Genomic DNA, 25,771 nt, shown 5'->3' on the forward strand with positions numbered 1-25,771 from the left:
GTCGCCTTGTGGTCCAGTCCCTCCATTTTCGAAAACAACTACTGGTACCATTTACTAATGTTATCAATTATGAAGCCTGAGTAAGTGTTATTTTTTATATTTAAACATTGTATCGTAAACTAGAATGATTATTTTATATATTGGTGAATATGTAGTGAATATTAAAGGAGTAGATTGGGATATAGTGGTGTGTGTTGACTGGGCAAACACCGTAGTCAAGAGTAAACATTAAGGATAAGGAATCTCTCACTATTTATCGGTGGTATTTGTCTTTAACACTATTTCCGCAGGAGTTAGTAATTTTTAGTGGTATTAGACGAGGAAAAGTTTATTGATAATTATCTCGAAGGCTTTTGTGCAGAGCTTTAAATGGTATAAAGTACAGTTTAATGAATCTTACAGGTGATAATTTAAAAGTTCACACCTGTTAGAGTTCGTATATGTGCATTAACAAAGTGTGTTATGATTATTTTAGATGTGTTATATTGGTATTCACCGAGACATTGTAAGATGTATGTAACGCCTTAGTGCTCACCTAACTACTGTAATGTGACTTGAATTAGTAACAGTTTTACGAGGTCCCTTCAACCATGTCTTGGAGTTGCTTCACAACATAGCTTTTAACTCACAGTTGTGAACACCTTATTCAATATCTTGTTGTAGTTAGTGAACTTTGTGATAAATCAATTTTCGTGCAATATATTCAATTTGGCTTTCCTAACATGTACCGGTAAACATGTAAGATTTTGTAGACTGATTCTGTTGTATTTTTTCATTGTTGTTTTTAATGGTAGAACAATAGTCATATCACACTTGATCTTGAAGCCCTGGAGGCTGGGACATGGAAAATTTATGACCACATATGATGACTTAGTTAGAACTAACTTAACTTAAACAATGTACAGTAAGATTATTAGTTTGGGTTAGGTTTAGCTGGTTCTTGTGATGTGTATAATCATAAAGGATTTAATAATGATAAATGATATTCAGACAATTTTACCAAGGACAACTGACAAAGCCATGGGAGGTTTGTTTCCAGCAGAGTCCTTATGCCAGCAGCATCTGGTGTTCTTAGGGCCAGGCAGTCACCCATACAAGTACTTACCAGACTCAATGTTGCTTAACTCTGCTGATCGGACTAGAAGCGGTGTTTCCAATATGGTACAACTAACACTTATGGGTAATATTTTATAACGCCTGTGTCCCTTAATGATAATTTATGAGATCACCGCTACCACCATAAGGAGTTGTTTGATTCTCTCATATTTTTTCACACATCTAATCATTATAGTAAGTATTTAAAAAAAAGGCAACAACTTTTCATTTTAATTATTATTTTTTTCTCTATATACGATCATGAATCACCAGTAGTGATGAGGGAAATTGTGGGGTATAAAACAGTGAAAAACTGATCATATGACACCAAAATGATGTCTCTACATGCTTTTCGTGAGAAGAAATTAAATAATTATCGTAAGTACTTAAAAAACCTGCTGAGTCCGCGCATGTTTTTGTCTGCCCTGCTTGTTTAAAACCGACCTGCTTGGTCCAAGAAAACTCACGTCCACAAAAAAAAAATTAAAATTACGCTGTGACACTTCAATAAAGTTGCCTTTATTGGTACCAAATATATCATAATAAGTACTTACTGTTGAATATGGAGGGGGGTCCACCCCCTGGCTAGGAAGTTAAGTAAGGTCTGTTAGGTTTTTTTGGTTAGGTCAGGTTCTATTAGCTTCTAGTTATTGTTGCTTCTTTTAAACTACTTATACAGTATAATGATAAGAACATCTGTGGAAGAAATTAACAAAATCGAACAACTCCTTCTGGTGGTAGTGGTGTTCTCATACACTGCCCCCCTAACTAACATTTTAAGGGACGTTATTCAGTAATACTGGTCAGACGGCTAACATCAGAACGTTCTGTTTGATTTCGTTCATTTTTTCCACAGATGTTCTTTGCATGATAGTAAGTAATAAAAATGAAACGACAATGCACAGAACCTAATAGAACCTGACATAACCAACCAAAATGAAGAAACCTACTTATCCTTATCTAACTTCCTAATTGGAGGGGTGGACTCCCTGCATATTAAACAGAAAGAACTTACTGTATGTACTTTGATATCTGGTACAGTTACAGAAATGTGTTCCTACACCCCCTCAGGTAAACTATGTCTCCAAATGGCCATTCTATATGACCTATTCTTACAGTATAGCACACTTCTCCAATCACTCATCATCGTTACACGTCCAATACCCATTAATTCATAAATAGTGATACTTCAACTGAAACATTGCTGTTTGGAGAGTTTACCACAGGGGAACACATTTCCGCAACTGTACCAACGAAAGCAACTTTATTGAAGCGGCATGGAGTAATTTTATGTTTTTTGTGGAAGTAAGAATCTGCTCGGACTGAGTGGCTCGGTTTTCCACTAAAACAAAAATCAGCATAAAAATCTACACTATAAAAAATCTATTTTTGTAGTGCAGTACATGAAACTGAAAAGATCCAGCTTCTTCCCAAACATTTTCAAACTGACACTGCTCACTTCACAGTCACAAAAACAGAGCAAGTGATGATAACATTATTGCAGCCGACATTACACAGTAACTAATAATAATTTGAGAAAAGTAAGCATCTTTGTGTCCTGTACTATCTAGTTCTTGTTACCAGAGGACCTCTTTATCAAGAAACTCACAAAATTGTTTGTCGCATTTCATCCTTATTATTTACCCGACTTGAAAAGTATGTGCGGCTCAGTTGTTATGGTGTTGAGCTCTACAGTATATATGGTCATGTTATTATGGGTAACACTTACTTGGTACTGTATTGATTATTATTTCAGCAGGACTCCCATAAAACGGAAGCCTCGGCCGACCCCCAAGCCGAAGACTGTAGAGAGGCATGTGGAAAAGGATCCAGTAGAAGTGTTCTGCCGCATCCGACCAGTTGAAACCCCAGACCAAGAGGAGTGTATCAGTGTAATAGACTCAAGCACCGTAAAGGTATGTGTGTTAGTAGATTACTATCGTAGTACAGTACTGTATGTAATGCACATAAACTAGTCATTGAAATTTATACATCTAACCAAAAGTCCTTTTGTAGGTATCTCATAATAGTGCACACAAAGCCTTAGAGTCACAACTAGTAAATCCCTAACTGTGTTAAAGCAAAATTTGTGTGTATTACTTCAAGGTCTTTATTTTATTTACAGCTAACACCACCAGTAACATCATTTGCTTTTCGCAATGGAAATGCAAAAGAGCAGTTATACAAGTTCCAGAATGTGTTTGGCCCTGACACAACGCAAAAAGAACTATTTGATCACGTTGCTAAACCTCTGGTGTCAGAGGTTCTGAATGGGAAAAATGGTCTTCTTTTTGCATATGGGGTCACAGGTTCTGGCAAGACATACTCCATGGAGGTAAGTCATATCATTCATCTCCTTTAAGATGCAACTGAGTGAGGAATGTAAATGTGTATGTGAGAGGGACACTACACCTCCTCTCCCCAGCTATGCACCCAAATATAGTTTTTTACAGTCTGTATCTTAGTATAATTCCTATTATATTCCTATACTGTAATTCAATCCTCTTAATCTATGTCATAATACAGTATAGTCCAATAATAATAATCGACTTTTTGGAAATGCTTGGTTATTTCAGATTTATTGTGAGTTCAAATCGTTTAATTCATTAAAAAAAAAACTACCCTGTAAACGAATTAAGCCAAAATCCAAATTATGCCGATCCAAATTACTGAGGGTACAGTTACAATGCAAAATAGAATAATGTACAGCTTTCTCTCATTACACGGATGTTCACTGCAAATATTTGCTAATACTGTACAGTAATATCTGCATTAGCTGGAATTCCTCAAACCCAGAACTCTCCAATAGCTTTGGGAACGATTTTCTGGGGGGAGCCACTTTTTCCGGAAAATTCTGAGAAAATTTTTCTGATACCTGACAAATTCCAAAAAATTCCGGGGATGGGGGAGCTTTTTTTCTGGTTTTGAGAGATGAAAATGAGGCACATTTTCTGGAAACTCTGAGAAAATGTGTCCGGTACAGTACAGTGAGTTCTGCTATAACGCGTGTTTTGACAACGCGAATTGGCTCTAACGCGATTTATGAATAGAGGAACGATATTTGTATAACGCGAACGCTTGTTTGCTGTAACGCGATTTTTGCTTACTATTTCTCCAATTTTGTGGTATTAACTGTGAATATGGTAAATAAGAATATCTCCAAGAAGCGTTCTGGTGATCGCATTCCCGGTGATGATTGTAAAAGAAAGGCTATAACCCTTGAAGAGAAGCTCGATGTTATCAGCCTCAAAATCACCCTTCTCCCCCATCAAGTTATATTCATATTTTTTCAAGGTAAGTGTTACATTTACTGTATGATTTCATTATTAGATATGAATGTAACATTTATTTAGACTGTGCTAACCTTTGTGTTAGGCTAACTACTAAATGTTTTTCGATTTCGAGTAGTAATCTGCACCTAACCCTATTTTCTCCATAAGCCCTGTTATTTCTATTACGCGAATTTCTATAACACGATATTTTACAAGAACACAACTATCGCGTTATAGCAGAACTGACTGTGCATGGAAAATTCCGGGGATGGGGGATATTTTCCTGGGTTCGACAGATGATGTAATGGGCAATTTCTGGAACTTCTGAGAAAATTTTTCCGTTACCTGGAAAATTCTGGGATGAGTTTTTTTTCCAGCTTTGAGAGAGTTGTCTCGTTACCTGGAAATCTCTCATTCTCAGTAGTGCTCTGCACCAATTGTTCCGGCTAACAGAGATATCACTGTACTGTGCAGTACAAATACAGTATTCTATTCTTAACCTCTTTCCATTATATAAAGGCTATGGACCCTCATGGTGTATAATGTACCAAATTTATATTTCATTAATTTTTTAATGTGCTAGGTGCTAAATTACAGTAATAAGGTACTAACTTACAGTAGTTAGGTAGGTTTTCTGGCCTTGTGAACCGGTTTAATTTTTTGTATAACATTGGGGTTTTCTTAAGAAGTTACTAAACTACAGTACAAGCGGTTAGGTACTAATTTTGTGCTTGGCCACAGTTTTTATGATAGCGTGCTTAAATTTGGTAAGCTAATATGAATAGCCCAGGAATGTTAATAAATGTCTAAATTGGAAATGGGGATCAACCCCAGTGTCTAATTGAGGAGGAACTAATTACATGTGCAAAATATGACGCCATCTATGATTTTGGGCTTGCGGGCAATCCAAACATTTGGCTACCTAAGTGATTTTGTTATGAATATTGTGTTGAAATGAATATATTTATGAAAATTATGCTTTGGAAAAATGTAGTACAGTATAGTCTCGGTTTACGCGGTCAATTAAACCCGTGGAGGTCCGTGTAAAACGAGAAACACGTAAACGAAATAACAGAACATATGAGATTAATTGAAATAGAGACTGGGCCGACCGCCAGACTACCCTTTTCCGACACAATACATATGTTTCTAGTAAAAATAACATCTTAATTTTATAGTGGTATGCACACACAATTAATATTTAAGAGAAATATCAATAATATTAGGTTTTTTAACACTTACGTTAGTAGAAGAGATGGCTGGGCACACGGGGATGGGGGGTTGGTTCCGAGGCAGAGGGCAGATTATTGGCCCTCACCTGTATCACTTGTATCACCTGTATCACTATCCACCACAGAGGCTTGCAGGGCCTCTTTGTCAAACCCCTCAAAGTCCATATCCTCACTATCACTGACTTGGGCCGGCTGTGGTGGGTGAAGAACTCGGTAATGTTTTGTTGACTGGGCGACCTTGTGCGCACCCTGCCCACGCCGCTTCCCGCGTAAATGATGGAATGAACCTCATAACTAATAATTGCCGGTCTGGCCAGGTGCCGCGTAAATGACCAAACGTGTAAAGGAAATCCGTGTAAATCAAGACTATACTGTTTAAATATTTATCTGAGATATAAATCAAATCTGGAATTAAAGTAGTTATGTAAATACCATATGAGGTGAACCGTTGTGTGACCCGGCATCAGCAGGATGAGACGACCACATTAGTGCACATGGTGTGACAACTAGAGGTAGTGTTTGAGACAGTTTTTCCTCTACAAGTAATTGAACTGCCACTCTTTTGAAATGCACCGCCACAATTTTTAACACGGTTTAAGCTTGATATAGTTAATTTTTTTCATGTGTATTTAACTTTGGCAAAGGCTGGTTAACCTTACTTTGTTAAAACAAATCTGGGTTATGCTGGGTACCCCAGCTAGTGTTCTAAAAAGACAAAACTATAAGTAATTTTATTTTCAGTACTGGCTTATTTGGACCTTGTTCCTTGCCTTTGAACACAGTTAATTTTGTGATAAGTATAGTACTGTACAGTACTTAACATACTGTAGAATGAATATACAGTAATGCTTAAAGCAGACATGCCGATATCGTCATCACTTGGCCTTCTAGTAATTCACTCTATTCTGCATTAAATTGCCTTAAAAACAGAATTATAAATTTCAGTTGGAATATAAAGAACTAATCTTAAGCTATATTAGATATGGTATAAGAAATACTATTTGTCATTGAAGAGTACTTAGAATCATACAAAGATAGAGAAGCCTGAATCGACTATCAAGATAGTGGGAAATACATAGTTTCATAATGTAGAAACATAGACATTAAAAATAATAAAATAGGTAATGGGTTTACTTTTTGTTTTCAGGGAGTACCACAAGATGGTGGAATTGTTAGGAGGACCCTAGACGTAATTTTCAACAGTATCCAAGATTACCAAGCAAGAAGATGCACCTTCAAACCAGATCGCATGAATGGATTTGATGGCCAATCTGAATCAGATGCTTTTAGTGATCGAAGAAGAATGGATGCTACTCCAAACAGAATTACGAGAACCAACAAACCAAGGTATGACTAGACTACTGTTTATCACTAGTTACTGGTCATCAACACTTTTGTGGCCACTTTCCACCCTTGTGTGAGGTAAGATATAATGAAGTACATGAGATGCTTGGAATTGCTGAGGGGATGGAGAGTGATGGTATTGGTTAAGAGGAGTTCTTTTGGTCATATGAAAAAGTTGTCAGAGAATAGAGCAATAAGGAAAGTGTATAGACATAACAGATGTGTTGGAAAGTGGGAAACATACTTTAACACTAGAGGGATAGTGGAACAATGCATTCAGGAGAGAAGGGGAGTAGAGTGGGCACATGTAGTGACTGGATGGCCTGGAAGCTTTAATGTTGTGATTATTCCTCAGGAGAGAAGTTTTTATGGGATCAAGACATCACAGCTAATATAAGAAGATAGATCATTATTGAACTAAGCCCTCAGTTATTAGTTATTATCTATTCAATAAATAGTGCAACTTTAACCACTCTAACCCTTGTTTATAGCTTTACATGATACTTTACACCGAAAGGTCCTGACCAACAACATTGATGGTCAAGTTAGTAGTAACTGTGTCCTCCTGTACCAGGGATTCAAAGATAGAGTTTATAAGTTGCAATTTTTAAGTATAACTTGTGTATTTTATTATTTCAGAAGAGAGACAAGTGGCTCACAAGACAACTCACAGCGCATACCTGACACATCACGTATTGAGAACATCGATGAAGACAATGTGTTCTCTTTATTTGTTTCTTACATTCAGATATACAACAACTATATTTATGACTTATTGGAAGAGGTTCTAGAAATAGGTCCTTCAAGGTAAGACTTGTCCATAACACTTCACTCATTTAGTCTATACAGTGTATAAAAAATCTTGATGTTTTTAGTTGTGCTGCTTTATTTGAGATATTTCAGTTAATTTGCATAGAATAACTACAGTAAATAATGTTTCCAGGGGACTGCAAACAAAAATCCTGCGTGAAGATGCTCAACACAACATGTATGTTCATGGCTGTGTGGAGATGGAGGTCAAGAGTCCTGAGGATGCTTTAGAGGTCAGTTTGACTCACCATTGTTTAGGTGTAGCTCTGTTGTATCTAGGTTAAGGTATTATTGAAATGATGATGTTCTTAACAAGGAAACACTTATTTTTTATGCTATGTATAAAACTTTGCAGCATGAAAGAAGTTTGCACAAGAGATAAATATTGATGTCACCATGAATTTTTACTCTTATTTCCATAAAAGGAATGATAACTTTGTAATGAATGTACAGTAGTTAATTTTACTAAGATTTTTTTATACCTTGTTATGGCAGATTCTGTACAAGGGCCAGAAGAGGCGCAAGATTGCCTACACTCGCTTGAACTGTGAGTCATCTCGGTCACACTCCATTTTCACGATCAGGGTTGTTCAGGTAAGTGTCAGAGAGGCTGATTTAAAATTTGCTTATTTTGTATATTTGTAAAGAAAAGATCTGATCAGTTTTATGGGTTGAAGCTATAATGTTGTAGTTCTGTTACCTGTGTAACATGAGCAGTGCTAGAGATGGTGGTGCTAAAGATAGCTCAGTTGCAAGGGTCAGAAGTGGCTGGAAGAAGTTTAGAGATTGCTGCCTTTATTTATGCTAAGATGACCATCCCTATGTATGAGAGAAAGATGTATGCAACTGGCGTGAGGAGTATGATGTTGTATGGCAGTGAAATATGGGTATTTTAAAAGGATGACATATACAGGCCTGAGCGAGCTGAAATTAGAATGGCAAGTTGGATGAGTAATGTAACACTGAAACATAGGAGACTCTGTTGAGAGCTAAGAGGGTAGGTGCATATTAAGAGTATTGGTGAGGTGTTGCATGGAGGTAGGCTGAGGTGGTTTGGGCATTTGAAAAGAATGGAGGAGACCAATTGGATCAAGAGGTGCACGAGTCTAAATGTGGAGGGGGGAGCCAGGGTCAGGCCAGGTATGACATGGCAGAGAAGGTGCAAGAAATGACCTTGGAGTTAGGAACCTGATGAGAGAAGCTGCAAGAGACTGCACCGCCGGGAGAGCTGCCATTTAGACTCGTGCACCTCTTGATCCAATTATGTACCATTAGAAATATTTGGTCATTAAAAAATATTTCTAGATTTCATTGTACTGAGCTGATATTTTTCCATTACTTATATTTCACAGGCTCCACTTGATGCACAAGGTGAAGATGTTGTCACAGATAAAAATGCCATCACAGTCTCCCAGCTTTCATTAGTCGACTTGGCTGGTTCAGAGCGCAATATTCGTACAAAGGCTGTAGGTGACAGGATCAAAGAAGCAGGTAAAATGAATGACTTATGTTCATCAAGTGTTTTAAAGAAGATGGATCATTGATCAATATTTTTATTGAGAGTATAGGTGAGGTTTTACACAGAGGTAAGCTAAGATGGTTTGGTTATGTGGAGGAATGGAGAGCTAGGGGTAGGTCCAGAATGATGAGAATTGACCAAAGATACTAACCTGATGAGAGGCTGCCATCAGGAAATCATGGCCAAGCCTTACAGATATAGATGATATCTCACCCATTATATTTTTTCCTCTTTCAGTTTGACTTTTCATTCCACCACTTCTTCGACATGATGACTTAACCTCTCCCTTATCTAATACTGTGCTTGAAGCAGTTGCCCTCCCCCCTCCCCCCCAAAAAAATGTATACTGTATATCTATTTTTCTCTTGGTTTTATTATCCACTTCCCTGCAGAACAGCTTCCCATTTTCTTTAAATCTTTGTTAGTTTACCCTGGCACTTCTCTTGGGTTGTATACTTTGAGTTATAGTTGCACTTTCAGATACACCAGTATGCTACTTGGCTAGTGAAATTTCTTTTGAAAAATCTTTGGTAGCTATTAAACATTTTATCTTCCAAACAAGTGGCAAAGGATGAGACTACTGTATACCAAGAATAATATGTGCATATTTTTTGCAGAATTATCTTGTTGAATGTTGTAGATTGCATTTTAATGACATTTCTAAAATTTAAGTGTTTTCCCTTTCTTGAGTCAAGCTATGTTGATTAGCCCCTAAAACTGTTAAGTTTATGCTTAATGTTTTATAGTTATTTTTACTTGCTTTTACCTAGAAAATTAAATTTTCAGGTAACATCAATAACTCTCTCATGAACCTGAGGGCTTGTATTGAAGCTCTAAGAGAGAATCAGATGATGGGAGGATTAAAGAAAGTGCCTTACAGAGACTCCAAACTTACACACTACTTCAAAAACTACTTTGATGGGGAAGGCAAAGTGAATATGGTAGTGTGTGTTAACCCCAAGGCTGATGACTATGATGAAACTCTTGTGAGTATTTTAATCTTGATGATAATATTTGTAAGAATATTACAGATATCCAGGTAGCATGAAGATTAATATTAAACCTTTTGTGTAGTGTGTACAATATTATAATCACCACTATACTCTACTGTACATGCAATATTGTTGAGGATAAGAGGAAATATAATGGTATAATTATTGTTCTACTGTAGTTGTTTTAATTGTTCCTGACACTTTCTGTACTTTTTCATTTTTCTATGGACCATTTAGGTTTTGTTTCCTTTGATCCACTCCACATATACAGTATACTGTATGTGGTATTGGAAGAAAGAAAGTTGATAGGTGAATAATTTATTTTGGAATGCTCATTCAGTCTATCTGCACCGCCAATAACTAGATTTCTTATGTAGCTATATACGGTGATATCCCCGTTAGCTGGAACAGTTAGTGCAGAGCACTTCCGGGAATGAGAGATTTCCAGGCAACGAGATGACTCTTTCGAGACAAGAAAAAATCCCCCATCCCCAGAAATTTTCCAGTTATAGGGAAAGGTTCCTTGGAATTTTCCTGAAATTGCGAATTATTTCATCCTTGGAATTTGTTCCCAGACCCGGAGAAAAAATTTGAGAGTTTCCGGAAATTTTCTTGGGATTTTCCAGAAATGTGACTTGATTTTCAGCCTTTGAAAATCAATCCGAATCCTGGAATTGAGAGACATTTTCCAGGAAAACTCGGAGCAAATTTCAATTCCGGCTATTGGAGAGTTCCGGCAAGAGGGATTCTGGCTAATGGAGATATTACTTATGAATGGAACAAATGCACTAGGGAAAAAAAGAATTATTATAAAAATTATGATGATTCATATGCATGTTGCTTGAGTGCTTCAAATCTGTCTTCTATTTAATGAAACATTGGTTGGTCACAAGAAACAATTTAAAATGAGTGCGATAACACAATGTATTAGGAGACAAATGGGAATTAAACAGTAATTTAATTTTACCTTTCAGACTGTGATGAAGTTTGCTCAGCTTGCATCTGAAGTGCAGATCCAGCGAGTGATACAACCAGTGAGACACGACCTGGGACTGCCCCCAGGGAGGAGGCGTGCCAACCAGTTGTTCAAAGAAGTGCGCAGGAGGCTTGAAGCTGAGGGTGAAAACACTAAGGTTTGTGTGTGTGAATGATTTGTTTGTTTACAAACAATTGTTAGCACCTTCATGATTGTCAGAAGTATTCTTTGAGATTTTATTTGTCTTGAGTCTTTACTTGTATGTGTTTGCCCTGACAAAAGAAATACAATAGGTGAACAGTGGAGTTGGATGAAAGATTTTCAGGAAAGAATTAAATTGTAATTTATGTATGAGTTACCTTTATTGGTATCTTGAGTTGTGGCTGCAAGGTATTATCAACAACATCATCACTGTTTTTTTGGGTATTTCCATGCTTGTATTGGTCATTCAGTAGTCATGTAGCAAATTTGAAGAAAGTTTTGCAGTTGGATCACCTTCCTATCACCAACTGTAGGACTTCCAAGCTTCCTCTTAGGTGGCAAGACAGGGTTGCAACTCTGGGGTTGTCTGGTTGTCAACCCTATTTTTTTCTTTGATGGAGTAAGTTTATAGCAAACATAGAATTTTTTATTTTAAAACTTGGAGACTATTGACCATATTACTGCTGAATTGTTGAATTTTAAGAATGCTCAATACATTTATTTTCAACAAATTCATAGAAACTGATTTTTATTTTGCATGACTAGAATCTGGAGGTTGATTTGACGCCCATCTACACTCTGGCTCCTGATTGGCCAGCTGTCACATACACACCAGAAACCTTGGAGGAGGTGTTTACTAAGCTCAAGGCTTACTTACAGAAGAGGGTCAACAGCAGAGAGAAGCTCAAAATTGACCTAAAGGATAAGTGTAAGTAAACCACCATGGCTTACTTTTAAGAGTCATAAGCCCATAACCTTTAGAGGTGACAAGGTAATTTACAACCAATAGCTTTTGGCATTTTATGACAAAAAGGTATACAGGGGGTATATCAGATTAAGCTCCTGGTCCAGATGATATAACAGCATGAGAGCTGAACCATTATGATGACGTGGTAACAGATTGGTTGTGTTCATGGTAGTAGGAAGAGGTGCCTAATGAGTAACTTCGGGTAGAAATAGAACCTCTGTACAAAGATCAGGAAATATGGAGAAGTGTAGAAAGTAGCGAAAAATTAACTTCTTGAAAATATTGAAAGCTGTGGTTGAGAGAGTGGCACTGTATAGATGGATATAAGAGATGATGAGTAAAGTGACTTTATAACAGGTTGGTGGTGTGTTGATCAACTTTTTTCCTTTGAAGGTAGGAGCAGTTTATGTAGCTATATGTTAAACAGGTTGAAGGTGTATGGCAGAGTGGACTTGAATTCAGGGAAGAAAAGTAAAGGTAAGCAGGATTAATGGCATTGAAAGTACAGACTGATTAACAGAAAAATGTGTGTTTAGGTATAAAACTATTGCCTGAGCTTGCCTGTTGCAAGCTTGCAGGCAGTAGTGGTGAATACTAAAAAGGAATAGATATATGCTAATGCTTTTGTGACCCAACAGTTTCTGCAGTACACTTAGCTATAATGGACATGGAAAAAGAAAATATCATAATGAAAAAAGAGATCGCCAGTCTGCGCTCCCTCTACGGTGATGCCATGTCTAAAGTCCGCAGTCTAGAGTCCATGTTACTGAATGCTGAATCTGCTAATGAAAGCTTACAGAGGAAATTTTCAGACTACAATAATCTTGTGGATGATTATAATGGTGTGGTAAGTGTTCATTTAACTAATTTTTCTGATAGCATGCCATGACATATGCTAAGGTTTTGATATAAATTTTTGAAGCATTTGTTCTATATTATTCTGTAGACTTATTTCTCCCTGTCCCAAGATAGTAGTGTAAAAAAAAAAAAAATACCATTTTCATACTGAAATTCAAAACTTTATTTTTTTTTGTATCTGGGGAAGTGTGAAGCATCATTCCTATATTTAAAGAACCAAGTCATGTTTACATTTTTACCAGACAGGCAGTGAGAAACAAAAGTATTTGAGTATGAGTAGCATTTTGAACTTGGTGATGAGTCTCCATTCCTCCTTCAGTTTTATTTCTTATGTTATGTACAAAGGTCAAGGACTGTGTGTGAGTACTGAGTGGAATGCCTGGAAGGATCAATAGCATGGTATACATATACACTGAGGTAGTCTTGTACATATGAAGTGTCCCCCATCTTTGTAATTTTTCTGAAGAGATGACACTTATATTATGTCCTATGTGGACAAATAAGATGTCTGTCATAACTCACATTAATACTGATCTTCAGCGTGATGAGCTGGACATGGCTAAAACACAAGGACACTTGGATAAGCAACGGATGAAAGCATGGCACAAGACCAAACTAGAACAGGAGAAAGAAAAAATAAAAAATGGCCTGAATGCTAAATTTACCCAGAAAAAGGTAAGTCCAATTATTTTGCAATTTTTCACTTTCTGCGTAACATAGTGGAATTACCTACCACTGATGGTTTGATGTGTTGTTCTTTCCTCCACATATAAAATGTGTTTTTATATTAGTTGCCTTCTGGTGTGAAAAATGTTATTGCAGAATGCTTCAAATTACTTAAAAAATTACGGAATTTAAGGTGTGGGAAGGTAGCAGTAGGGTGTACGTATATGAAGCAGTTTGAAGCTTATTTCATCTGATGATTAAACACTTAAACACTGACATAACCCAACCCAACCTCTCAGGTAGTGAGTGTTAGCAAGTTTTATCATCAAGTAAAATAAGCCGGGGTATCTTATCTTCAGCTTTTTTTTTATTTTAACTTTTTTGGTGATTTTATTTATTCTCTTAATACATTAATTTCCCTCTAATCCAGACTAATTGGGGTAATCCTGTCCAGATTGGGTGGGGGTCTGTATTGTCTATTACAGGGTGGAAGATTCCAGAGGGTGGGATAATTTCTGAGTCAAGCTACCTAAGAAGACCGAACATTACTGTAAATTTATAGGGTTTTATAGGTCTTATGAGCTTTTGTTTTAAGCTGTTGGGGTTTTAACATTTGTGAAAAAAGGTAGAAATTTGTCTAGGTTTATCATACGGTCTCAGCAACTATTCGGCGAGTCATTGAGCAGCTGGTGCTGCCGGGAGCTCTCATACGCCTGGCCGCATTGTATACTGTCTCAGCTGTGACAATTCTCTATTCAAACCTCACACCTAAAAATACCTCCATTCATGGCCCATTCATCTACAGTAGATTGTTTGATTTGTATATACGTACAGTGATATCTCCGTTAGCCGGAACAATTGGTGCTGAGCACTTCCGGGAATGAGAGATTTCCAGGTAACGGACGACTCTCTGAAAGCCGGAAAAAATCCCACATCCCCGGAATTTTCCGGGTAACGGAAAAATGTTCTCGGAAGTTCCAGAAATTGCCCATTGCATCATCTAACGAAACAGGAAAAAAAATCCCTCATCCCCGGAATTTTCCAGGAAACGGAAAATTTGTCTCGGAATTTCCAGAAAATGTGCCAGATTTTCATCTCTTAAACCCGGAAAAAAATCCCCCATCCCCAGAATTTTCCGGGTACGTACTGGGAGTTTTTTTTAGAAAATTTCCGGTAAATGTGCCCCTTGGAAAATCGGAGAGTTCCGGGTTTGAGGGATTCCTGCTAACAGAGATATTACTGTATATTTATTTAACCAAACTTTAGATAAACTAATCAGGATAAATATTTCTAATGTTTTTCATTAAAACATCCCCACCATTATACTGTACTGTACTGTATCGTATTGAAATATTTTGTTTAAGGATCTTTATTGAAACTGTCTTGTAGAGAATTTGTTCAGGATCATTATGGTATCAAATTCATCTTCTTAACATAAATAGAATGTATGCTATAAAAGAATTTATAAATTTTTTGCTCACCGTAAATATTTTTGCACGTGACCTCGGCTTAATATAATGGGAGAAAGGTAAGAGAATCATACAAGGTAGAAGAGTGTTTCATATGGTATACATTATTACTGCACTGTAATACAGTACTGTATACCTGTTGATTAAAAATAGAAGCACATAATACATGTTAAAAATAAAATACTGTACTGTACTTATCAATTATTCACTTATCATGAGGTGGTTGAGTCTTTGGGTGAAGAGGCAGTTGAGGTAGGAAGTGATTGTACTACAATCACAGTGTACGCCACCAAACATTGAGTGGAGGTAATGTTTTCACTGTTAATTTTATTGACTGTACTATACACTATATATATTTCTTAGACACTTCACTTTAGTACTGTACACTATATATAATATATATAGTGTACAAACATATTATATATGTGTTTTGTGTGTGTGTAGACACACACACAAAACACATAAATAAATAAATAATTGAGGGTAGACTCACATTTTTAGTAAATTTGTTTCTGATTATTTGTGAGAGTATTTTCCCATTATTTATTTATTTGTACGTGTCTTGTGTGTGTGTGTGTGTGTGTGTCTATGCACATACATATATACAATACAGGTAAAAGAAATAATTTTCCTAAGGGCAAACACATAAAGGGAATATACATTTCTTTGTACACAAGAAAAATGCCCCCCCCCCCCCGGTCCACAAATGTTGTTCGTGGATTTGACGATTCGCTGCCATTTTGAGATCCTAAGCCCCGCGAATTTGGGGGGGGGGGGCCTGTATATTTCTTAGGCACTTCATTTTAGTGCTCCTCAGCAACCACCTCCACCTCCTCCTCAGAGGCAGCTACTGAGTCCCCCCTTCCCCACTTAAGCAAACTTTCCTCCATACTAACCAGATTTTAATTGTGTTTTTTATGGGTTGGGGATACATGTGTCTGATGCTGGACCCCAATCCGGTTTACAAGGGAATCCAGATTAGTTAAATCTGGGTTAGAGGAAGTTTACTGTAATTTCTGTTGTACTTTCAGTTTTCTCTCGCCATCCCGTTACAAGATTGTTTTTTTTTTCCACCTTGAGGTGCAAACAAACCTTCAAAATATTCCTTCCACTTATTATTTCTTCTGTTACCATTGATATTCTTTCCTCTGTATCTCTTATTCTTCAGATTTTATTTTCCCCTTATTTATCTTAGTTTTATGGAACACTTCTCTGTTTCTTACAAAATATCTACTTTACTCTTAACCCAAGTTCCTCAGTCATTCCTTCCTTAATGTATCACACCATCCTCATTACCCTTTTTCATTCCCTTGGTACAGTATTCCCTTTTCCTCTGCTGTTTTGTATTCCAGCCACTATTTTTTTCAGTTACCAGCTAATATACTGTATATACTTTCAGTCCAAAATATACCACACTCAAGTAAGAGCTCTACAAGAAATCCTCCTAGATGGGACCTCAAATACTCCAGTCAGTTTTCCTCCTTCTTCATCGGACTCTGACCTCTCCCAGATACGCCCAACTGCCAGAAGTGCAATCAAAGCTTCCACATCAGATCCAAAGCTTAATTCCAGCCAGGCTGTCCCTACACCTGATCTGTATGTAAGTAGTCACATTAACATAGTATGGTACAGTTGTTTATAAAATTTTCCAGCATACACCCTTAACCCTTAGGCCCCTGGTGACGTTCCAGAACGTCCGACTAGCGCGCCCTGGTTGATGTTCCAGAACGTCTGCCTATTTTCCTGCCATTTTTATTATTATTATTATTATTTGTTATTTATATATTTATTTTTAATTATTTTTGGAAAATTTGATTTTTTTCTCGATTTATCCCCGCGGGTGGGTACTGCCATCAGCACCCTAACACGGGGCTTAAGGGTTAAGCCACAGTAATAAAAGCTGCTTACTAAGGAATTTTCACACTGTACCACATTGTGTCAGCCTGGGAATGATCTCATAAACCATTTTAGGGAAACTGTTGCTTGTTCTTTAGAAGTGAAAGTCTAAAAGAGCCATGGAACAAATACAGACGGATAAAAAATAATCACTTCCCACATACAATTGTAGGCAGTAAATAAGAATATATCTCTGTGCATCTCTCCAAGATGGTTGCCCCAGCTAGGATCAAAATTCGTGTAAGTGAGGGTAGCTTTCATTGCAGAAGAATGAGGTGTAAAATTGGGAAATTTGAGTAAGCAAATTTTCGTATCTGAACGTTGGTAAAGTGAGGGAAATTTAGTTAATCTTTTCTCACTCTGATTTGGGAGAAATATATTTGTGGGAAGGAGCAACTGGCATGAGTTCTCTTATATACCTGGAATATATAAGCTCTTTCCTCTTGGTATAAAAGTTGTGTGAAACAATATGATAGGATGAAAGATTTTGGCAACCCCACCGAGACAACAAGAGTCATATTGATCCTTTTGAAATTCTTCAGACCCATCTGAAGAAATACTTTTTTTTTACCGTGTGTACCTGGTTCATGAATGTGGAGGCACTTTCACCTGACTCATCTCCTTGAGAACTAATGATGGTGAGTGTTCATGATCGAGAACATACAGTAGTACTGTACTGTATCAAGTGATTGATAGGTTGGATGTTCTACTGATGGGTATACTGTACTGGGCTGTGTGAAGTGATGGGTAAAAGAGAAGAAAGTCTTTGGATTGTTTTATGGAGGGGTAATACCATAACAGTGTTCATTTTGACCATTCTGTGCTGAAAAAAAAAAAAAAAAAAAAAATATATATATATATATATATATATATATATATATATATATATATATATATATATATATATATATATATATATATATATATATATATATATATATATATATATATATATATATGTATGTATGTATGTATGTATGTATGTATGTATGGAAAAGGGGTATTCCTGGGAACAACTTAAAATATTTTGTCAAAAGATTTATACTGCATTTATCTTCTTCATTATCACCACCACCATTTTGTGGCAGTTTTCCACATCATATAAACACATATGTAAGCTTGTAGAGTATTTTGTATTTTACTTGAAGTAAATAAAGGAAATTGAAAAAAAATATTCAAATATTTATTATTTGAGAAGCTGTAACTCCCTGTTTGGAAGCACTGTAAATGTGGTGTTCTTCTTCACCATTTCGTGCACATTTTCAATATTCAGTGAGTTATATTTTTTTACATGTGTGTGATAAACCTAAGATGATTATTCCAGGGACCTGCAGTTGTCAACTTAAGACACAGGAGGTCAAGATCCCAGGGTGCAGAAGTCTGGCTTGATCATCGGCCAACACATGTAAGTTTAAATCTGTCTTTTTCAGTTATTGTTGTTCTATATCAGCACCAATGACATTATATAATAATGTTGTATAGTTAGCCACCAGTTGGAGATATATTTAAAAAATTGTTAAGGGTTACAATACTGCTTAAACTGTGCTGCTAGATATATTTGGTGCAATGGTCAGCATGCTCGCCACACAAGAGAGTGGTCTTAAGCTTCATCTCTGGGCAGGGTGAAACTATGGCAAATTTCTTTACATCATATGCCTCTGTCTACCCAGCAGTAATTGGGAACCTGGATGTTAATAGATTTGTAGGTCATGTTTTGGGATACGTATTAGTTAACTAGCCATTGCAGTTGGTGAGTAATGCGACCTTCTTGGATTATTCACTTCGTCAACTTACGATGTGACTTATGTGTTGGCAACAGCTTCTACTGTACACCCTTAAATAAATTCACTCCTGGGTAGCCCTTGGGTCAGCCATCCTTGAACATGGGGGGCACTGTTATTAATGATCATACACGACATGAACAAAAGGTACAAGAAACAGCATGTGAAAAAAAATAAAGAACCTCACTGGGTTCACACCTGGTAGTTTGAACATAGGCATGATGTATGGAAGAGCAGGTGAGATTGTGGAGACAATGAGCTTTAGAAAGCTTGACGTCTGCTGCTTGCAAGAAACATGGTGGAAACAAGGATGATCACTGATAAGAATGATAGCTACAATATATTGTGCTAGAGGTGAATTATGATTTTGTAGCTGCTAATAGGAAGGGATCTGATGGCAGTAATTTCTGCACATGCCCCAGAAGTTGGACTAAGTGAAAAAATGAAGGACAAGTTCTAGGATAAATTATTGTATGTACTGTAGTATTGTAGTTGGGTGAAAGAGATCATAGCTGCTGGGTGGTGACCTAAATGGTCATGTTTGAGGTACATATGAAGGGTTATGAAGGTGTGCATGGTGGAAAAGGCTGACACAAGAAATGTGGAAGGGGAAAGAATACATGAGTTCGGGGATGCAATGAACAAGGTTGTATGCAACACTTTGTTTAAGAAGAGTGTGAATAGGCTGATTATGTGAGTCAGGTGGAACAAAAGTACAGATTGATTACTTTCTCATTAGGAAATCAGACAGAAAGCTTGTTAAGGGTGTATAGGTTATAGCAGGGGAAGAAAGTGCCTTGTGTGTGACATTTTGTTTTGTTTAAAAGACACAGCGAAAGGAAGAAAGCATATGTTCCGAGAAGGAGAGTGTGGAAGTTAAAGGAACAAATTGTAAGAGAAGCGTTTTATGCTGAATTGAGAAGGTTGGAAACATACAGTGATAATGAAAGGGGTAGTGTAGTGAGATGCTGGGCCAAAATAAAGGATGTTTTGCTGACTGTGGCTGGATGAAGGGCCCAGCCTGGCATGCAGTAATATGGTGGTGGAATGATGAAGAAGACAGAATGATAAAGGAGAATAGATTGTATAGTATAAGGCCCAAGCATTGGGCCAGAAGAAAGGTTTACAAGGCTAAGAAGCATGAACAGGATGTATTCACTGATAGGCTAAATAGTACAGATGCAAGAGGAGAGGTTTTCAAAATAGCCAGGCAAATACGTAGTAGGTAGAAACAAGGATCTTTGTTGGTGAGCAGTGTGTGAGATATGATCTGCTGGATGAGGAGTTCAACTGGAACAGGGGCAGCCTAGAACCTGCCTGCAGGGCCAGTACAAGGACCATAAGTAAGCATTGAAAAAGAGTGGGTGACAAAAGGGATTGACATAAGGAAGACCATGATGGTGTGACAATGATGATGACTGAATTGACTGATACAGTTTTGATGGAATGCATTGCTCCAGCCACTTGGCTGAAGGGTATGATTGTGAATATTTGTCAACAAACATATGCATTTTTAAGTAAATAGAGCATCAGATGTAAACAGGTTTGATTTATAAAATCTCCAGTTTGATTTTTGCATATTTGAATATGTGGTGACAGGTGACACATGTGTTCAAGGAACACCCATCTAGTATGTAGGTTGACATATTACACAGTACACATACTGTAGTTGTTGATATGAGGATTAAATATAGTGGTATAATTTTTTTTTACAGCTGCATTTTGAAGAAGATATAAACTATTATTGTCTTTCTTATTGTAATTATTGTGGCAACAGGAGGTACCAAGTGGAACGGTACTCCAGCCAGCATTACAGAGATGCAGATCAGTTACTCGTCTACGTAGCGGTGATCTAACAGATGGTCATGTAACAAATTATTGCTTGACCAGCCAACATCAGGATTCTGAAGGGGAACTTGAAACAAAATTATATAAGGTAGTGGAATGAACACCAAAATGTGCATGCCACTCATCAGCTAAATTATTATTCTTTAAGTGCATGATGACTTTTTTCTGCACTCCTTACTATATGAGAATTGCTGCAGTACTTCATTGGTAAACATTTCCGTGTATTGGGTATGTGAACTGTTAGTCACATATACTGTACTATACAGTGCTACCTTGGAAAAGACAAATGTCTTGGTAAAAAATTATAATTTATTTATTAAATTTTTGTGTGTTATTTTCAATTAATTTTCATAATTTTTGTAAGACACTTGCTGATAGAGTGCCCCAGTCATTGGGATTTGAGGAGTCGTTTTCTGGCCGATTGTCAGCAGGAGGATGGCTCCTCCATTTCAGAGGTGTTCAGTAAGAGAAATTTAGTACCTGATGGTGGACTTTTTAAGTTTATAATTGCATTAAGAGGTACTAAACTGCTTGTGATTTTAAATAAATGCATGATTTTATATTTTAATTTTGATATTTACACTTAATTGGATTTTTTTTATTTATATCTTACTGTAATTTTAAATTACGAATTTCATTTTTGGCATCAAATGGCCACAGGCCGTGACACCAGATATTTTACCCATTCTATCATTCAGTAAATCAATACATCAATTTCTAATTGAGGTTGATTGAAATTAGGACCTGGCAGCTGAGCTATGCACTTTGCAGTTTGGAAAAGCTAGGGGAATATGTTGTTGTGACTGCACAATTTGTACAAGCAGCTGATGCACTTCATACCCTAAGCAGTGCTTAGACAGCTGTTTGACTGAAATTGCTTTTTTGTTAATATGTGTATACAGCAACTTACAGTAAGGGATCTTTCAAAGTTATACAGTTTTAAGTGTTTGAGTCAGTTGTCTGTATAACTGACTGTGATACCTGCTTTCAATTTGCAACTCAAATTATGTGCTTTGTCCTTTCATCTCTGTACAGTTTGGGTATCTTCCTCCTATTATTCCTTTTACCCTACACACACACACACACACACACACACACACACACACACACACACACACACACACACACACACACACACACACACACATATATTTTTTCCCCCTTTCCTCATCCATTTGCTATGCCTTTGTTTGCATAGATGGACAAATACCTGCAGTGCTTTCCAGTATTCTTTTTCAGGGTAAATTTGTAACATTTCATGACTTGTTATGTTTTATGGTTGAATACTCTGTTTCTTTAATTTTCATGTTTTTATAATGACTTTTTATTCAATAGATGTTCATCGATTATATATTATTTATTTCCTTTAGGGTGATGTGTTACCTACAGCAGGCGGTGGATCACAAGTAGTGTTTCAAGATGTGGAAATCCTCAAACAGCGTGACCCACTAGCTGTTCCCTCACGCAAGCGATCATCAGATGGCACACCTAAAGTTGATGCTTTAACTGTGCAGGATCGCTGTGCTGCAAGTATCGAAGGTCATACCACACCTCGACCATTTGTTCTAAATAAGCGATCAAGGTTTTAGAATTTATTGTTTGTGGTAGTCGTATAAGTCTGCATGGAGTGAAAAATATATAAGGGCATTACAATAAGTTCAAGGAAAATTGTTTTCTTTGTATCCTTCATATGTGCTGTCTTCAGTATTTTATTTTGGTTTCAGTTGTCCTGAGTCTATTATTGTATTTTTGGCAATCATGCAGAGCTTAAGGCTGAGGTAAAGCAGTGGTACTTACTGCATTATAACAATACGTATATAGTAAATAGTGAAATTTAATTTTAGACACATTGCTTTAATCTTTAAACTAATGTGTAGAAGAAATTCTCATGTATATAAACCCTACAGTATAAACTCTAATGTAGATAGTATTGACAGTATATATAATTTTTAAAAGCTTCAAACTGATGTAATTCTTATATTTTATATTTTGTAATAACACATTTAGAATTTTTAAAGGATTAATCATGATGATTAAATTTATTGGATTACATCTACTTGACTTTGGCTCAAGTAATTATTTCTTGTTACTTGAACACTAAAGCTAATATTCAAGATGTTTAAGGAATCATTTCATGGGTTCAGAGGTGTCATGATACTATGATGTAGAGCCTATGTATAGCATGTATATGGACCCATAAATTAGTGTCATGCCAGCTTGAACCTCTGAACTGACTCTTGTCATGTATAAAAACTTTGTATATCTCCAGCCCATAGTACTGATTATTTTTAGCTCATAGACACAATAAATATTTTCTTTAAACACATTGGCACCCAAAACAAGTATTGTGCTTCCTCAGAACCCCAGAAATGATTCCTTAACATCTCTGGAATCTTGCAGTCTTCCAATGTTTATGCCAAGTGTGTTAAAGGAATGTATTTGATCTTTTGTGTTTCTTGATTCACACTGTCAGTAATTCTAATTTTATGTTTTTTTATAGACCATCTCCTTCCTAGACTAGTGTTAACAGAATTTAAAACGAAGGTTTCAGAAGAACACATTGTTACATATAGAAATTACAGAATTCCCAGTATATGTCCTAGAAAGTGATTTTCACTTCACAGGATGTGAGTTGGTGTGTATGTGTTGAGGCAAGGTTAGTGAGACATAATGCTATGGTTAAGGTTCTCGCAATCAGTAACAACTGTTTTCTTAAAAGTCAGGAAATTTAACATTGACAAGGAAATTTTTGGGTTTCTACTCAAGTCAGGAAAAAATTAAAACAAATTTATGAATTTTTTTGTGGAGATGTCGTCAGGGCATTTGCTCTGGGCCCCCACCCTCAGGACCAATATACCAAATAATGATAGATAGATCGATAGATATACTGTACAGGTATATAGAATAAAGACACAAAAACAACAAATTTAAGATGTATCACAACATATTCATTGGTGTGTATATTTTTATTTATAATCTTAGTTTGAAATAAGTAACTTTCATATACAGTACTGAAGGGTGTTAACATGTAATATATTCAAGTGATAATTGTTTTCAAATTATTTAATTTATTTTCATCATTTATGAAAAAACTTTGTTGGCACCATGTAATTCATATTCATTATCCATGTGGATAGTTATTGTGCATTCCTTGATGTTTAATAGTACCTTAAATTGATGCTAAAGTGTGCTTGAATGATACTCAATAAATTTTTTGATGACTATTAATATTGACAGTATATATGTTATAAACATCAATACAGTATTTAAAAGTATGGAACTAAATATAGGACTGTACTGGTAGTCCCTGAGTTATGACTGCCCAATATACCTTCACCTGCACTTACAAATGGGTTCCCAATATATTCATCAAATTTTTTAATTAAAATCCAATTAACATTAGCATAAACAATGTTCTGACTTGCGATCAGGGTCCATGAAGATATCCTTGTCGTAAGCCAGGGACTGTCTGTACTGTTATAATTGATGATGTACCCATTATGATGGAGGTTTGAGGACCACTGGGGCTCCACCCCACGAATCTGCCCCTGGTCCCCCACTATGCTCTGGAGGCCCTGTGTAAAGTCCCCAGGTTGTATGGTAGTGTAAAGCACAGTATCATTAAACCTTTTGTTTTCATAATCAAATTAATTTTTTTATAATACATAAATTGTAAATTCACCTTAAATATCTAGGTCTCGATTTCTCATAGCACACATACTAGCAGGCAAATGAAAGGTGGTGCCAGATGGTATCACACTCAAAACATGTAGATTTTTAACATGGCAATAGAGGTTTCCTTAATTTTATGTCATAATGATTTTGTTTATGAAATGTGTATAATATGTTTCTAATAAATATCACTATTAAAAATCTGAGAGCCTAATTTTATTCACATTTATTTGCATGATAACATTAGAATTTTGTTTTTTATTGTCAAAAATGTGATAAGCTACATAGTTTGTTAGGGCTGAATTATGACCTGGTGGTATTGCCTGTATATTATGAAAGTTTAATAACTTTACTTTAAGAGTATCGAATATTAAAATGGGAGGCAGTGATAACTTTTGGAATTTTCATAATTATTAAATAATTTGATTGATTTTTGTTGTTTGCAGTCATACATTATTAACATCATATTTTGTGCATTCTCGTCTTTTGTCCTGTGGGAACTTTTTGTCAGTTTGTTCAAGGCTTTTTTCACCTCATCATCGGCAGCAGCAGATTAGGGATAGTTGTAATACTGCATACAATATTCTAGTGGAATTTGAGTTCCAACCAATTTTCATGACATCACAAACTGCTGAGTTTGAGCAAGTAAAATGAGAATTGATATATTGTACATATTTATTTTTATTTTTATTTTTCAGATATTTAACAATATATGTCTGAACTTGCCAATTCATTTTCCTATACTTTCTTCTTTGTCTATGTTTGACTATAAGCTACTAACACAAGGGAAATAATACTTTTCCTATTTCCAAGGTAATTTTGAACTATTACAAATGGAAAAATATTGGGAAGTGGCTATTGTGTCATGTCGGATGGTAAAGTAGGTCAAGGGTTATTGAACCTGGTCACTTAGTAAAATGGCCTATAGTTGTATACAGCAGGGTTTGGTTCAGTTAGGTTAGGTATGTCATCAATTAAAACAAAACAACCCTGCTGTATACAACTGTAGGCTATTTCTGGTGACCAAGGTCAATAGCCCTTGACCTATTTCAATGTCTGACCTAACTCAATAGCCATTTCAAAATATTACTACTGTATGTGCTGTTCTTCCAATTAAATAAATATATGATATACCCTATGTATGTTCCATAAATCTGACAAGTTTTCGGTGAGTTCTCTGTGTTGATGACCAGTAAATGTGTAAACACCATAACTATACAAGAAACAACCATATACTGTATTGATGACTGAAAAATTATCTGACCAATATGCCAAATCATTCATAAAGCCTTTGTCACCCTGTTTTACAGTGGACAATGTTGTAGTTTGGGCAAATGTGTTAAAAATTAGTTATTTATAATTTTAACCTAACCTAACCTTAACCTAGCATAA

General features: G+C 36.2%; 1 protein-coding gene across 3 annotated transcripts; it reads left to right on the plus strand.

Moving 5' to 3' along the window:
- On the plus strand, positions 1-23,222 carry LOC121868001 (kinesin-like protein KIF23). Of its 3 annotated transcripts, none has more exons than XM_042368204.1 (17): positions 1-80; positions 2,852-3,011; positions 3,221-3,430; positions 6,747-6,946; positions 7,583-7,750; positions 7,887-7,986; positions 8,249-8,347; positions 9,106-9,244; positions 10,059-10,258; positions 11,239-11,397; positions 11,988-12,150; positions 12,828-13,036; positions 13,588-13,722; positions 16,582-16,782; positions 18,403-18,483; positions 20,637-20,795; positions 22,078-23,222. In XM_042368204.1, exons 1-17 carry the CDS (start codon positions 58-60, stop codon positions 22,294-22,296), a joined length of 2,625 nt encoding a protein of 874 aa, XP_042224138.1. In that variant the 5' UTR covers positions 1-57; the 3' UTR covers positions 22,297-23,222. The 3 variants fall into 3 exon arrangements, with proteins under 3 accessions (XP_042224138.1, XP_042224140.1, XP_042224139.1); XM_042368205.1 differs by having other exon boundaries at positions 22-80; positions 2,855-3,011; XM_042368206.1 differs by lacking the exon at positions 20,637-20,795.
- Positions 23,223-25,771: the final 2,549 nt, after the last annotated feature.

This window comes from Homarus americanus, unplaced genomic scaffold (assembly GCF_018991925.1).
Source record: "Homarus americanus isolate GMGI-L3 unplaced genomic scaffold, GMGI_Hamer_2.0 scaffold37032, whole genome shotgun sequence".
NCBI lineage: Eukaryota > Metazoa > Arthropoda > Malacostraca > Decapoda > Nephropidae > Homarus > Homarus americanus.